Source organism: Ambystoma mexicanum, chromosome 3p (assembly GCF_040938575.1).
Source record: "Ambystoma mexicanum isolate Mex_15411 chromosome 3p, UKY_AmexF1_1, whole genome shotgun sequence".
In the NCBI taxonomy this organism is placed as follows: domain Eukaryota; kingdom Metazoa; phylum Chordata; class Amphibia; order Caudata; family Ambystomatidae; genus Ambystoma; species Ambystoma mexicanum.
Window position 1 is genome coordinate 733,758,518 of NC_090925.1, and position 14,407 is coordinate 733,772,924.

General features: G+C 49.6%; 1 protein-coding gene across 6 annotated transcripts in view; it reads right to left on the reverse strand.

Annotated features, from left to right (window-relative positions):
• Positions 1-14,407, reverse strand: part of LOC138580787 (phosphatidylserine decarboxylase proenzyme, mitochondrial-like) — a 242,600-nt gene that overhangs the window by 35,909 nt on the left and 192,284 nt on the right. For 4 of the 6 annotated variants that reach the window (XM_069651614.1, XM_069651617.1, XM_069651613.1 and 1 more), the window contains 2 exons: positions 9,983-10,042; positions 4,063-4,329 (listed from right to left, as the gene is read on the reverse strand). The exons of 1 other annotated variant lie outside the window; for it this stretch is intronic. In XM_069651614.1, the coding sequence (XP_069507715.1) occupies positions 4,078-4,329; positions 9,983-10,042 (312 nt within the window). In that variant the 3' untranslated portion in view covers positions 4,063-4,077. Of the gene's footprint in view, positions 1-4,062; positions 4,330-9,982; positions 10,043-14,407 lie in introns of those variants that run through there. One more of the 6 variants, XM_069651616.1, reaches the window with a different exon arrangement.

Consider the following 14,407-nt stretch of genomic DNA (forward strand, 5'->3'; position numbering starts at 1 on the left):
AGCCTCTATCCGTGACCATACTGTGCTACGTAGGCAAACGCGGCCAGTACTGTACCACACAACTCAACTCAGAAGGCGGAACACAATGCAGATCATCACGCAATACATACCGCCACAAAGCGAAAATCGCCACATCACCTGCAAAGAACAACGCAACACGACAAATATCGGAATACAATTTAAATGCACATCCAAATGACAAAGGCCACACAGCAATTTGCAAAATACCACCAAAACAACCATCATCACCGAGGGCTGCATCTGCAATAATTGACCGGCTTCCACTTGTGTGACGCCCTGTACCATCATGGCACACAGGGCCTACATCAACGTTCCAAAAGGCAACATGGAAGCGGCAAGAACCGCAGGTCCGTCCCATGAGGCAGGCACTAGTCGAGCTGAAAGGCCGAAATGTTGCACCTAGCCACCAGTACAGCGTAAGGGCATGTGGCCCATTGGCGATCGTCCCATATGATCGAAATGGTGCTCCACTGATTCACCCGAAGCTGCAGGAGTCGAGAGTAAAAACCATCTGGAGGAGTGGCGTAGAGATGGCATCTGCAATAGGGCAGGAGATACCTGTCACCCAAAAGAAACACAAATCAACCGATTGCATTACGGGACTCATGATGCATTACAATCTTCATTCAACACACCAAATCCACACCCATATGCATGCTAGCCCACTCCAAAGGAATATACACACCCCTAAATCAGTATCGAATCACAACGAAACCAATCGAGCTAAATACACCATTGGCAACGTCGGTTACTGTGCATGCGTCCGTCAAGATAGAACCCATGACATGGGATTAGTAACGTGCCTAGACACAAGTGTATGAAGGCGCGTCGAGACAGGGAGGATCCGACAAGGGCAGATAGACGTATGTCCCACTATGGCAGCCTTGCATCACATAGCGCAGGGGAAGGGGAGTGATTCAAAAAACCCATGTACATGGCAGACCCTAAACGGAATCATCAGTCCATGCATCCATTCATCATTCCCTCATCCCGCAATGAAAACGCATGAATATTCACTCACATTATATGTGAAACTTCCATCGCGTCTGTGCGTAATGCAGTCCGCAAAAACCACAGTGCCCCTGGCCGGATCTGTAGTGTTGTGAAGCAAGATGGATTTGGGAACGTCCTGCCTTATCGTCCACTACGCTATTGCGCATCCCATTCAATTCATATCATTCATTGCCTGCTCGTTATGGGCCATGTCCCAAGGACATTCTACAATAGAACGTTACATTTCCAGCCAGACCTGTGGGCGTATCCTCGCCGCTACTTCAAAACCAAAAATGCTGGCCTTCGAATTCCTCACTTGCAACATTACGTCGAAAAGGCTTCTGTGAACGCTTGCATTCACAATTACATCAATGTAGTGCGGCTGTGTGTCATGATGCTAACTGGCTGCAATCACAAATGGTACGCCACGCCCGTCGGTGAATTACGTTACTGTGCTACATGAGGGTCGCCCATCGATCGAGCCCTACATACCACTGACTCTTCACAGGTATGTAAGCGGCTGCAATCATAGCATGTGTAACAATGGGAGCATAGCATGAAGATCAGTCAAAGTACATCACACTGCCATCGGGATTAGATACATGATTCAAATCCCAAGATGCCATGCGGCCAAATGCAGCCTTACGTGCGGGACGTGCTCGACCAGAAGGGATTGCATCTGCCACAGATTCATTCAATCAGCACAGGTGGAGGCCATACAGGCCGACAGCACATATATTGCAGACCCAAACCCCTCCCACAACCACTCCCACTCCAAAATGCTACCGGCAGGACTAGCGATGTTGGGCCTGGGGTACCAGATAGCACTGCAAGTGCTACAACTACAAGAAGACGACGAACAACAACAGGTACAACAACCGGGCGCACAGGGGAGACGGAGGAGAAGGAGGAGGAGGAGGGCAAGGCAGGGTCAGCAAGGCCCACAAGCACTGCCACTACCACCACGCAGGCGGCCCGCAATCCCACGCCTCCGAGCCGATCCGTTCAACCTCACTGCTGAGCAGATCCACACCCTCTACCGTTTGGACCGGGACACCATAATCGCCATTGTGGACATGACACATGCTGACCTCGTGAGCATGATAGATAGCCCAACCGCCATCCCACCCCTACTGAAGGTGGTGTCTGCACTCCACTTCCTGGCCACAGGCACCTACCAGCACACAGTGGGACAGTTGCATGGCATTTCACAGCCACTGTTCTCACGGACACTCTTCCAAGTGCACGATGCCCTCCTGAAGCACGCCGACGACCACATCACACTACCACGCACGTACCAGGAGATTACCAACGCTAAAGTGGGATTCCATGCACTTGGCGGCATCCCGGGTTGCATTGGTGCCATCGACTGCACCCATGTTGAATTGGTTGTCCCACATGCCATGGAGGTCCAGTACCGCAACCGGAAACAATTTCATTCAATCAATGTGCAAATGGTGTGTGACTCCAACAAGATATTTACGCATTGTTGTGCCAGATTTCCAGGATCTACCCATGATTCTATGGTCCTGAGGAACACAAGAATACCACGCTACATGGAGCGACACGCAGGGCACAGATCCTGGCTACTCGGTGAGTCTCATTCCATGCATGACATCGTGGCCCATTTGATGCGTCAATGACCTTGCAGGGGGGGGGGTGGGGCTACTTAGCACTATCATTCCACTGACACCCTTTATTCGTCTCATACAGGTGATGCCGGGTATCCACTGAAGAGATGGCTCCTTACACCAATCCGGAACCCACAGAACGAGCATGAGGAGGACTACAACCATGCCCACTCACGTACCCGTGTGGTCATTGAACAGGCATTCGGCCTACTGAAGGCTCGTTTCCGCAGCCTCAGCAGGTCTGGCGGGGCACTCATATACAGCCATGAGAAGGTTTCTAAGATGGTCATGGCATGTGTCATGCTGCACAACATGTGCGTACGTAGAAATGTGCCCATGCCCCCTGACGCTGTACTGCATGCACCTGAAGATGATGATGATGATGAGGGTGGGGATGTGGAGGCACCTCAAGGAGTCCATGAGGCACAGGATGCACGTGCAATCCGACAGAGCATCATAGATGCATGCTTCTAGCAACCACGCATGGTGCCTATTACACGGAAAGGGGACCTGTGGCACTGTGTGTGTGTAGTACAGGCACATTGTGGACTGTACGCCTATGAAGGCCTCGTACGCAAATATCAATGTCCACACATGTCATTGGATGATAATGAGGTGCTGTATTGTTAATGTGATTTGATTTATACACCCTATGGACCCGCCACCCAGTGAAGCCCAACACACCCCCTCCACCCTACTACCTCCCCCCCCAACACCAGTGTCCAAATATGCATGCTGTCCGTGGGTAGACGCTATTGCAAGCCCCCTCTACGGGTATCAGGGGCACCCCTGCCCGTGGAGCGCAGGTTCCTGCCAGATCTGCGTTGGGGGCTGCCCTGGACGGAACTTGCCACGGATGAGGTCTCTGCCTGCTCGCGTCCATGCATGTCTCTGAGGGTTTGTGAGAGCTCCGAGAGCACACGGCGCACAGCAGCAAGTTCAGCACAAACGTCTTTGGACGTCGCATGCAGTTCCCCCCTCAGGCTCTCGGTGCTTTTCTCCATTTGTGCTCTCAGGCTCTCGGTGCTTTTCTCCATTTCTCCCCTGAGGCTCTCACTACTTTTCTCTATTTGTGCCCTGAGTGTCTCGGTGGATGTTTCCATGGCTGCCCTGGTACCCCCGCATTCATTTGCATGGTCCTTGAGTAGCGTGGACGCTTCCTGCTGTTGCTCGATCAGCAGGTCGAGGGACTGTTGCCTCTGCTGGGCCATGGACATTTGCGGTGGTGTGACAGGGGGGCTGCTCAACACATGTTGCCTTGGCACAGGACTTGTGGGGGTTGGCCAGTCGTCGTCTTCAGGGTGCCCCTGCGTGGTTTCGTCATGGTGTAGGGGATGGAACATGCAGGGGGATTGGGAAAGGTCATGGATGGTACCTACGTCGCCAGCACTGTTTTCCGTGTCGGAGCATGCTGGCATGACAGCTGTGTCACCTATGGTGCTGCTACCACCAGAGGCAGTGCCATCAGATACGTTCTTTGGGGGGACCTGTGGTGCTGGGGTTGTGGACTTGCTGGCTGCTGGGGTGCCTGTTGCAGTCCCCTCCAGTGTGCTGCCACTTGATTCCTGCTGCTGCCGTGTCTTGATCCTTGCACCTGAGGTGGAGGCTCTTGGGACGTTGGTCCTGGCCCTCTTTGCAGGCGTGCTGGTAGGGGTGTCCTGCAGCTCGTCGTTGGTATCGGACCCTGTGGTGGAGTAAAGAGGGGCGAGCGTTAGTTATGGGTCTGTCGGATTTGGAATGGCAACGTATCAAATGCATTGGGGTGGTACATGAGGCTGATTTGGGACTGGGCCTTGGAGGTGGTCTCATTTTCGTGTGGATTGAGGATGCATTCATTTGGCTGCCTGCAGTTAGGGGGTGCATGCTGCACATGTAGGGGTTGTTTATGGCTTCTTGATTGATTTGTTTGTTCATTCTGACTTTTAGAGGGCGCTGTCAGGGCAAAGTATGTATTGCACTATGGGGTCACATGGTACTGCACATGTTCGTGGTTTGTGGATTTCGCATTGTTTCTCTTGGCCAACCTACCTGATTCTCCGGATGTCGGCACTCCTTTCTCCATCCCTCCGACTCCCTCTATGCTCTCCATTCCTATGGTGGAGGCGCAGATTTCCTCCCAGGGGGTCAACTTGATGGGCGACTCTGAACCCCCCCCGGTAGCTGTGGCGATGTTCCTGTTCGCAGAAAGTATGCTGCGTACGCGGATCCGCAGGTCGTCCCACCGCTTGCGACATTGCTGTGGCGTGCGGGGTGTTGTCCCCACCGCACTTACGCGCTGTGCCACCAGGGCCCATATGGCCTTCTTGTTGGCAAGGGCCGTCCTGGTCATTTGACTGGAGAAGACGACGGCGGAATTTTCCTGTAGGGTCTCGGTGAGCACGGTCAGTTCCTCTCGGGAGAAGTGTACCTGCCGCTTGCGGTCACACGCTTTCTTGGCTACCTTTCCCATATTTATTTTTTTAACTGGGGTTGCTAACGGGTTGGGATGTGTGTCAGGGTCGGATTTTTTATGGTTGTGTTGGGATTCGGTTTTTATAGTTGTGCGGCGTGCTGTTTCCAGTTCCGGCCACATGCTTTTACTTCCGTTTCCGTATATTTACGGTGGCCGTAATTTGCGGTGCACGCTCGTTACGGTGACCGCTCATTACGGTGACCGCTAAGATGGGTGGCGGTGTTGCACCTGGTGCAGCGTACGGCGGCGGTGAGGGCCGTTTTGGGGTCATTTCCGCCATCGCAGCCTTTCGGATTCCGCCATGGCGTAATGCTCGTGCCCGATGGGTCGTGATTGGCCGCACTTTGCTCCTTCGTGCAATGGCGGAAACGCTATTTACGCTGTTGCGGTCCGGTCAGTCACTTTCCGCCAGGGTCGTAATGAGGGCCATTGAGTTTACTAATTACGCTGATGACACCCAGTGTGTCATCCCCTCACTGGTGTCTTCTCTAAAGATTAAACTAATATTAACAGGATTTACAGCCTTATCCAAAATTGGATGGGTGCTAACGGCCTCTCACTCAATACGACAGAACTGATGCTGGTAGGTACGGAAATGAAAATTCGTAAGCTGGAGGGACAGTATACTCAATTCCTGATTGGGGCTGCACTATCGAAACTAAAAAGAAGGTTAAAACATTAGGGGTGTATCTGGACTGCAGCCTGAACATGAAAACACAGGTTAGCAGTCCAGTTGCCTCCTCAGCTAACTATATCAAACTTCTGTCTCATGCCCGACCTTTCCTCTCTAGGACACAAGTCTGGAAACCCTAGCATGCGCTCTGATTGGATCAAGAATAGATTACTGCAGCAGCCTACTGATTGGTCTACCTAACTGCGAGATTAACAGACTTCAAGTGATGCAGAATAATGCAGTCAGCATCGTTGTGGACCGAAATAGAAGGGACCATATTTTGGACGCTAGAAGGGACCTACATTGGCTTCCAATTAAGGAAAGAACTTGCTTTGGGCTAATGGTCATCACGTGCAATTGCTTGAAAAATTCTGGCCCATCCTATTTTAAGGAAGATTTGGTACCAAAAGCCAGCAAATATAATTTGAGATCTAATAACTGCTCTTTACTAAAGATTCCCACGTGTAAGCTGACACAGGCAAAAAAATGTTGCCTTCTTTTTTTCGGCAGCACCAGCTTCTTGGAACGGACTTCCCATTAATCTTGGAGAAGAAACCTCCATAAGGATGTTTAGAAAGGGACTGAAGACTCTTCTGTTTAACTAATAACCCTTCATAGACTCCTGATTCCTCTGACATAGTTTTATGTTAATCTGCTTTGCTGCTTATTGTCTTTTTTTTTGGATGTCTAGCGACCTTAAGTCCCCGGGTCAGTGGCCGCGCTATATAAGTCATAACAAAATAATGCAAAAGAAATGGCCTGGTCTGAAGCCTGATTGTCGTGGGCTGCGGATGTTGTATTGTTCCAAATAGGTTTGTATTTGAATGTAGGCTGCGCAATCAAGAATTTTCAAGAGAAAAGGGACAGTGGTGATCGGCCTATAGTTGGTTGGGATGGTGGGGTCGAGGGTGGCTTTCTTAATGAGGGGGGAGATCCAGGCTTCTTTAAGGTTAGGTGGGATGGAGCAACTCGAGAAGGAGGCATCAGCGAAGACTGTGATAATTGTAACAAGGGCTGAGGCACAGTGCTTCACAATAGGTGCAGGACAGGCATCACCTTGACAACGTGAACGTTTCAGGCCTGGAATGAGGTTAGCGATTTCAGATTCAGTGACAGGCTTCAAGCTGAAGGCTTTGTCAGGAGAAGGGCTGGGATGTAGCGGGGGGAGTTTGCGAGTGGGGGGTTGTCTTGGCGAAGATGGTGATACGTTTCTTCTCTATTTTGGATTGGAGGGAGATTTTATCAGTAAGTACATTTTGGATGTTCTTGCACCAAGAGTTGTCTTTAGTGTAGGAGGTAGTCAGAAGGATGGGAGTTTCTAGCTCACGTAGGATGGAGAAGAGCTCACAGGATTGCGATTTTGGCATTGGAGATTATTGCTAACAGTGAAGTGGCTTTGGCAGTAAAGATGGCATGCTTATATTCCTTGGAGATGTTGAGAAAGGCTTGTTTATTGGCGGCAGACAGGGTGTTATGCCAGGCAGTTTTGCTGGTTCGCTTTTTAGCTCTTAGGACCTGGAAACCAGGAGTGTACCAATGGTTGAGGGGTGCGGAGGGTTTCACTTTCCGAGGTTTGAGAGGGGCGATGGCGTCTAAGGCTGACAGGATGGCTGTGTTGTAGGTATTCACCAGGTCAGCCGGGGAGGACGGCAAGGCAGATTTGGAGAGGGAGATGTCAGCAAGTAGGATGGGGAGGATCTTTTCTTTGAGGAGGTTACAAGAGCATCTGGAGATGGAAGGAGGTAGCGGGCAGTGTTTGGCATGTGGGCAGTGGAAGAAGGAAGTGTGAAGGTTATGGTGTGGTGGTCGACCAGAGGTTAGGGAATATATCTACGTTATCTAGACTGCAGTGAAGTTCAATGAGCCAGTCTAGTGCCCTTCCAAAGCAGTGTGTAGGGTGAGTCCCAGAGAGGACATAGAGTTGGTGAGTGAGATGGCCTCCTTTTCAGAAGGTTCAGACAATCTTAAGTTAGGACCACCTAGGGTGATAACCTTGGATAGTGGCTTGAGACTGGTAGTAAGGAGCTGTATTAAGTAATCTACAAAGGACTTGGCAGGGCCAGGTGGGCGATATATCACGTGAAATGTGATGGTTGTTGTGGGTGATAGTGCAAGTTTGGCAGTGAGGATTTTACAGGTGGTAAGAGCTGTGGACGTCACAGTTATACAGGACAGAGTGTTTTTGAGGATGATGGCTACTCCACCACCTTTGATGTCAGGGCGGTCACAACGGAGTATGGTGTAGTCAGGGGGAAGAGCAATCGTCAGGGCTGGGCCTGCTGCTGGATATAACCATGTCTCGGTCACTGCAATGATGTCTAGGTTTTGGTTTGTAAGGAGGTCTGTGATCTCATGGGCATGTGCTGCGATGGTGCGAGGGCAGATAAGCAATAGGCATAAGTGCTGAGCTAGAGGAGTGTTTCTCCAGGGAACCGGGTGAAAGTGAGAGGGTGGTGCATAGGGCAGGAGGGTGTGAGCCTAGGTGTGAAAGGCGGAAGTTTATGTGGGGTGGGATGGTGATAGGTAGGGATGGTGTGGCAGTGCGAGACGACAGCCTAAGCTTTCTAGCCAAGTCTAAGCAGGGTTGGGTGGGCCAGGCAGAGGCAGGTCTGCATGCAGGCAGCTGGTGGGTGCTCAAGGCAGCAAGGGCATCTGGAGCGGGCTTCTGTGCGGGTAGTTGGTTGGTGCTCAGGGTAGCTGGGGCAGCTGGAGCGTACCTGTGCATGAGTAGTTGTGAGTGCCCAGGGCAGCAAGGGCAGCTGGAGTGGGTCTGTGTACGGGCAGTTGGTGGGAGTTGAAGGTGAGCAGGGGAAGAGGTAAGGAGGTATTGGTTGAGAGAAAGCTAGGCTGAGAAATGCTGGGCCAAGACAGAGCACTGGGTAAACAAGGATGCCAAAAGAGTACAGGTATGTGAGGTGAGTCAGGCTTGATGGTAGTGTCTGTGGCATGTAAGGTGCCAAAATCCAGCTCTGTGGATCGGTAGTATTGTCAAGTGGTACTCTGTGAGTTTGGTGTAGGGAGACTATTGGCAATGGTGGATGTGAAGAATTCGAGGCGTGGAAGGAAAGGTGTGGGGAGTGCCAGAGTGGTTGGGCTAGCGAGAAGGTGCTGCTGAATGCCAGGAGTGCGTGGGCGAGCTAGCGATATTATACAAATAGATGGTTTGGACCGGGCAGCAAGTACATGAGCTAATGGCAATGCAGGCTCATGAACAGGCTTACCTTCCATATTGGGTGCTGCTCCCAATTGTTGGGGGTTCCGGGAGGATCTTGCACCTCTGCAGTCCTGGAGGGGGAGAGGATTACAGAGGCAGAAAGACAGGTGGGGAGCAATGGGGGTGGGAGGTAAGTGGCTGCACGGCACAGTCTTGTAAGGAGCCGAAGGAGGTAGGACCTAGGCCGTACATAGCCGGACAGGGCCAGAGGGGGAATGGCTCTGGCCTTAGTGTTAGGCCTTGGTGAGGGGCCAGCTTCGCCTGACGGCTCCCATAGGCCTTCTCAGGTGTATTGACCAGCGGCCAATCGTGCAGGTGCAGAGGGGGGCCAAGAGGAGACAAGGCCTGCACAATAGCCAGCAGCGATAGCAATGGATTTGTATTGCAAATCAAGTAAAGGCAGGAGCTCAAATTTAGAAATGTTTAAAGACATTTCTGTTGCAGGTAGTAAATCGAATTCAGCAGTTTTGCAGGGCCAGTCAAGAGGAGGCGAAATTTCAATTGCCACAGTTTTTGAAATAATTTCAGGAAATGCAACTTCCAGCCCAGCAGGGCTTACCTTAATATCTGCAGCATCTCTCACGATGCAGGGTGAAAAGTAGCGTGGGGGCGCTCTGTGCTGTTCATCAACCCAGGACCAGACAGGAAATGACTCTGGCCTTAGTGTTAGGCCTTGGTGAGGGGCCAGCTTCGCTGCCGGCTCCCATAGGCCTTCCCAGGTGTATTGGCCAGCAGCCAATCGTGCGGGTGCAGAGGCAGGCCAAGAGGAGGCCCGGCCTGCACAATACAAGGCTCTGCAGCAGTGATAGCAATGGATTTGTATTGCAAATCCAGTAAAGGCAGGAGTTCAAATTTAGAAATGTTTAAAGGCATTTCTGTTGCAGGCAGTAAACCGAATTCAGCATTTTTGCCGGGCCAGTCAAGAGGAGGCAAAATTTAAATTGTGTCAGTTTTAGAAATATTTCAGGAAATGCAACTTCCAGCCCAGCAGGGCTTACCTTAATATCTGCAGCTTCTCTCACGATGCAGGGTGAAACGTGGCATTGGGGCTCTCCGTGCTGTTCAAATAAACCATGGATTGCCATTAGTAATGTGTAGAGAGCTATATGAGGGAGAAAAATGTCCAGTTTTCCAAAATCACCATAATGCATTTATCTTAAAGCTGAATCCATAGTGGCATATGTCAAATAAAGACATTTCTCCTCCCCCTCAAGTTGCTTTTAGAAAACAATTGGATTTAGCCCTTTTCCCTCATAAATATTATTGAAAAGACTAATGTATCTAATATCAATCATATTAGCGAAATCCTGGGATCGCCATAAAATGTTTTAGTAGTAGTATATTTACTCATTATTTTTCAAAGGTGAGAGTAAAATGATTTTTATAGAGTAAAATAGTAATTCTCGTTGTCAATGGGGGTATTTTAGGTGGGTAAAAATCTATATGTGTGATCCATACATCTTTGCACCAAGCAATTCATTCAAATTAAAAGATGCTTCAGTTTAGACAGCAAAAATATTGGAGCTTGTCACAGTGGCCAGGTGGGACAAACAAACAACTGGACTCAGAAGATGAGGTTTAGAGTCTTTATACAGGTCAAAAATGATCAACACAAAAGTTAAACAAACGTAAAACTCTCATGGACAACCATGTAAAGTATATCACCCTGGGTTGTCCAGCCATTTTGTTCCCAGGTGCCTGTCGTTCCTGGTCGCCTATGTAGATCCAGGCTTTCTTGGACTCCGTACTCACAGCTAACTAATACCAGTAGTCCACAACAAGTCCAATTCCAAGTTGGCTCCTTGTAATCCTTCATTGATGTACCTATGTGCCTCCTCCACCAGCAGAATGTACAACTCAAACTACTCAAGAGGTTGGAGTTTGAGACAGGTGCCTCCACTATCACCTCATACTCCTCAAACCCTTTCTCCGCTGCCAGAATTGCACCCCATGACCTGTTTTCTTCCAAGTTCTTCCCTGTTGTAAGCACCCTACCTAGGTGTTGTGCCTACCTCTGCCTTCTCAATCTGCCTTGACCCAATCTGGTCTCCTCATTACTTTCTGGTGTTGGTGTTTTGACCACCACCATCACCAGCTGTTACCATTTCCTCCTTGGGGATTACCACCTCCTCCTGCTATTATGATCGCCTCCCGGCTCTCGTCACCTTCTCCTGAATTATAACTACCTCCTCTAGACTTTGAGCAACCCCTTCTGACATAACTGCTTCTCCAGCTCACCACCATCTCCTGATGTGATTTGACGCTTACCTCCTCCAGATACAAGCCTCTTCCGCAGACTCTCACCTTCTCATCCTGGCCCCTTATTCCCTTCTTGCCTCCAAAAGCCTCCCCTTCTTCACAGTCCTTGCATCACGCTCCGATCTGCTCCAACCCCACACATTCCCAGATTTAGCTGCTTAGCTTCTATATGGATATCTTTATTCCCACTGTTTGCGGGTCTACCCCTGTGGTTTCAAATTGTTGGAATGCTGTGATTGCCTGTTGATTCCAGCTTTACCTGGATTCAGTTAATGATGATGAGGCAGGCCTAAATGTATATCCAGCTTGCAGAGCCATTTTGGATTTCATGTATATATGGAGGTCCTGCTTGTGGAAGGTACAAGCATGCTTGAGGTTGTTGTGCAGGTAATTACAGTTTGGGAGGATTAAGGGTGGTTTTAATCCTATTTTCATATTCCTGCTAGTGCTGTGTCTTTGTTTATCAAGTCCATAAATTAGCAGACTTTGTGACTGGTTTTATGGACTTGGATGGGTCAGTGGACTTTGCAGATAGGTCAGCTGTTGTGGGTAGGATGTCAACCTTGTGGATCTTATGGAAGGCATGTTTGCGGAGCCGTGGGATCCTGTAGAGTCCACCGGTCACTGCCTTGTCGATTTGAGGGATTTAAGGTGCCTTCCTGGGAAAGGGGGTTTGGTGGTGTTAATGTGAATGTCCACTGCCAAGTGGCGAGGACCAAGGAAGAGTGACTGGGTGATCCTCCCTATTTGCCCCAGGGCCATCATCCACTGGTTCAGGTGGGCCCCAGGGCTCCTGAGTCACTTCTCCGACAGTCTCCAGAGTCAGACAGGGAACCTTGTCACATATCTACCCCTCTTTCCTTTTTGCTCCTGGGTGATTCGTCAGTTGCTTATTTATTGAGATAGTCTATGTTGGCTTGCTGGTGGGTTTCCCTGTGAATTACCAAAAAGATGTAGAACTGGAGGGCCAGGAACCATCTCATGACCCAACAACCTCATGACCCTTTGGTTGATATCCTTGGCCCTGGCTAGCAAAGTGAAAGATGCATGGCCAGTAACCAGAGTAAACTTCCACCCTGTCAGATAGTACTTTAGGGCGTCAATGGCCCCCTGGGGGTCCAGGCTCTCTGGTTCCATGGCAAAGTCATTCCTTTCCCTGGGTGGGAGCTTCCCACTGCCCACAGTCCCACTTCTGAATCATCTGTCTGGTGGACGATTGGATCTGCAAAATTCATCATCATCAGGAGGGGTAGGTGGTAAATGCATGCTTCAACTAATCAAAGGCTTTCTCGGTCGCTGAAGTCCACTAGATCAGTTTGAATTTTGACCCTTTGAAATGATTCATTAGGAGCCCTGCTTTGGGAAATAAAGTTGGGCCTGAGACGTCTATAGAAGCCAACGAGGCCCAGGAAGGTGCTAAACTCCTTTTTTGGTCTTTGCGTTAGGGTACGTCCTGGATGCTCTTGATTCTGGCTGCTTGAGGTTGAATCATTCGCTTACCCACTTCAAAATACAGGTATTTTACCGATGACAATGCCAGATGACACTTGGCTGAATTAGCCGTCAACCCTGCCTTCTGCACACTGCGAGCAACCAGGTAGAGGTGCTTCATGTGGTCTGCCCAGATGTGGCTGTGAACAACAATATCTTTGAGGTACGCCCCCAAGTATGCCTGATGTGTCTGAACACCTACATCCATTACTCATTGGAAGATAGGGGGAGCACCATGGCAGCCAAATGGCAATATCATGAACTGGTATAAACACACTGTGGTGACAAATGCTGTTTTCTCTTGGTCTTCCAGGGCCAAGGGAATCCGCCAATAGCCCTTTGCCAGGTCAAATGTGCAGATGTACTGCTTAGGCCCAATACACTTGATCCTCTTGTCTACACTTAGTATAGTGTATTCATCTAACTCTCATATCTTTTTGATCTCGAGAGGGAAGTACAAGCTTTCATCAGGCTTGGTCACAAGAATAATTGGCAATGACAAGTGGCTCTATGATAGCCTAGAGACACCATGGTGGAGCATCTTTTGGACCTCTTTCTCTATAGCCTTTCTGCTTGCCTCTGCCAGGCTGTAATGCCAAAGCCTGGCAGACTTTCCAGCCATAGACTCAATTCAATAGACAAAGCCATGTGCCCTCCATAGCCAGCCACTTAATACATCTGAGAGGTTTTGTAGAGATCTTCTTTCTGCTCTGCCAAGTAGTCACCTGGACTTAGTTCCAAAAGAGTTGTGAGCTCTTGTAGGTGGGCATTGGGGAGTAGAAGGACCATCACAAAGGGTTACTCTGATGTACTCCAAGCTTTTGGTCAGTTCACATGGTAATATTAACTCATCTTTCATCAGTCCCCATGCTGTTCTCTGTAGTTGTGATCACTCCCCTTGCCTCTAGGCAGTAAGCTTGTTCTCAGAGCTGGGTAACAGGAAGAGCACTGGGTGCCCAACCCTGAAGCATGTCAGCTGTACTCCCCAGTCATTAAGGTGTTTGTGTCTCTTGGCTAACCCGCAAACACTTTTGGGCCTGGTGCTGAATGGTCCTCAGTCACTCTTGGGTTACTTGGAGGAATGCTCCAATGTTGCCCCCTATGTCATCACCTCCTTCCAAGCCTTCTTTCAGGATTTCCAGGACACTGCAGGGTTCTCGGACACAGACCACCTCAAAAGAGGAGAAGTCAGTCAATCCCAGAACTGTTTACCTGGAGACTACCCAGGCCCAATGAAATAACTTGTCCCAGTTTCTAAATCTTCAGAACCCAACTTCCAAAGAAAGTACTTTAAGGGATAGTCCATATAAATTTGTTTATCATCATCTATAGTTTGGCAAAGAAGGGTTTAGGGAGGGGAAGGCAGTAAATATGTACAGCAGCCGTGGGAGTATGTTTATCTTGATAGAGACCATTCTCCCAAACCAAGAGAGAGTTGGGGGGCCCAGCGAGTTAGATCTGATTTGCTCTTATCCAAAAGTTGCATAAAGTTGTGCTCCATCAGCGTTGTGAGATCCCTGGGAATTTTAATTCCTAAGTACGGGGTAGCTATGTTCTCAATTCTCATCCCACTCATGGTTCTCCTATCTCTAGTTGTGGAGGCAAAGGCTCCAATGGGCATTATGGTAGACTTGGGAATGTTTATTTTCAGGCCTGAAAACCGACCAAACCAG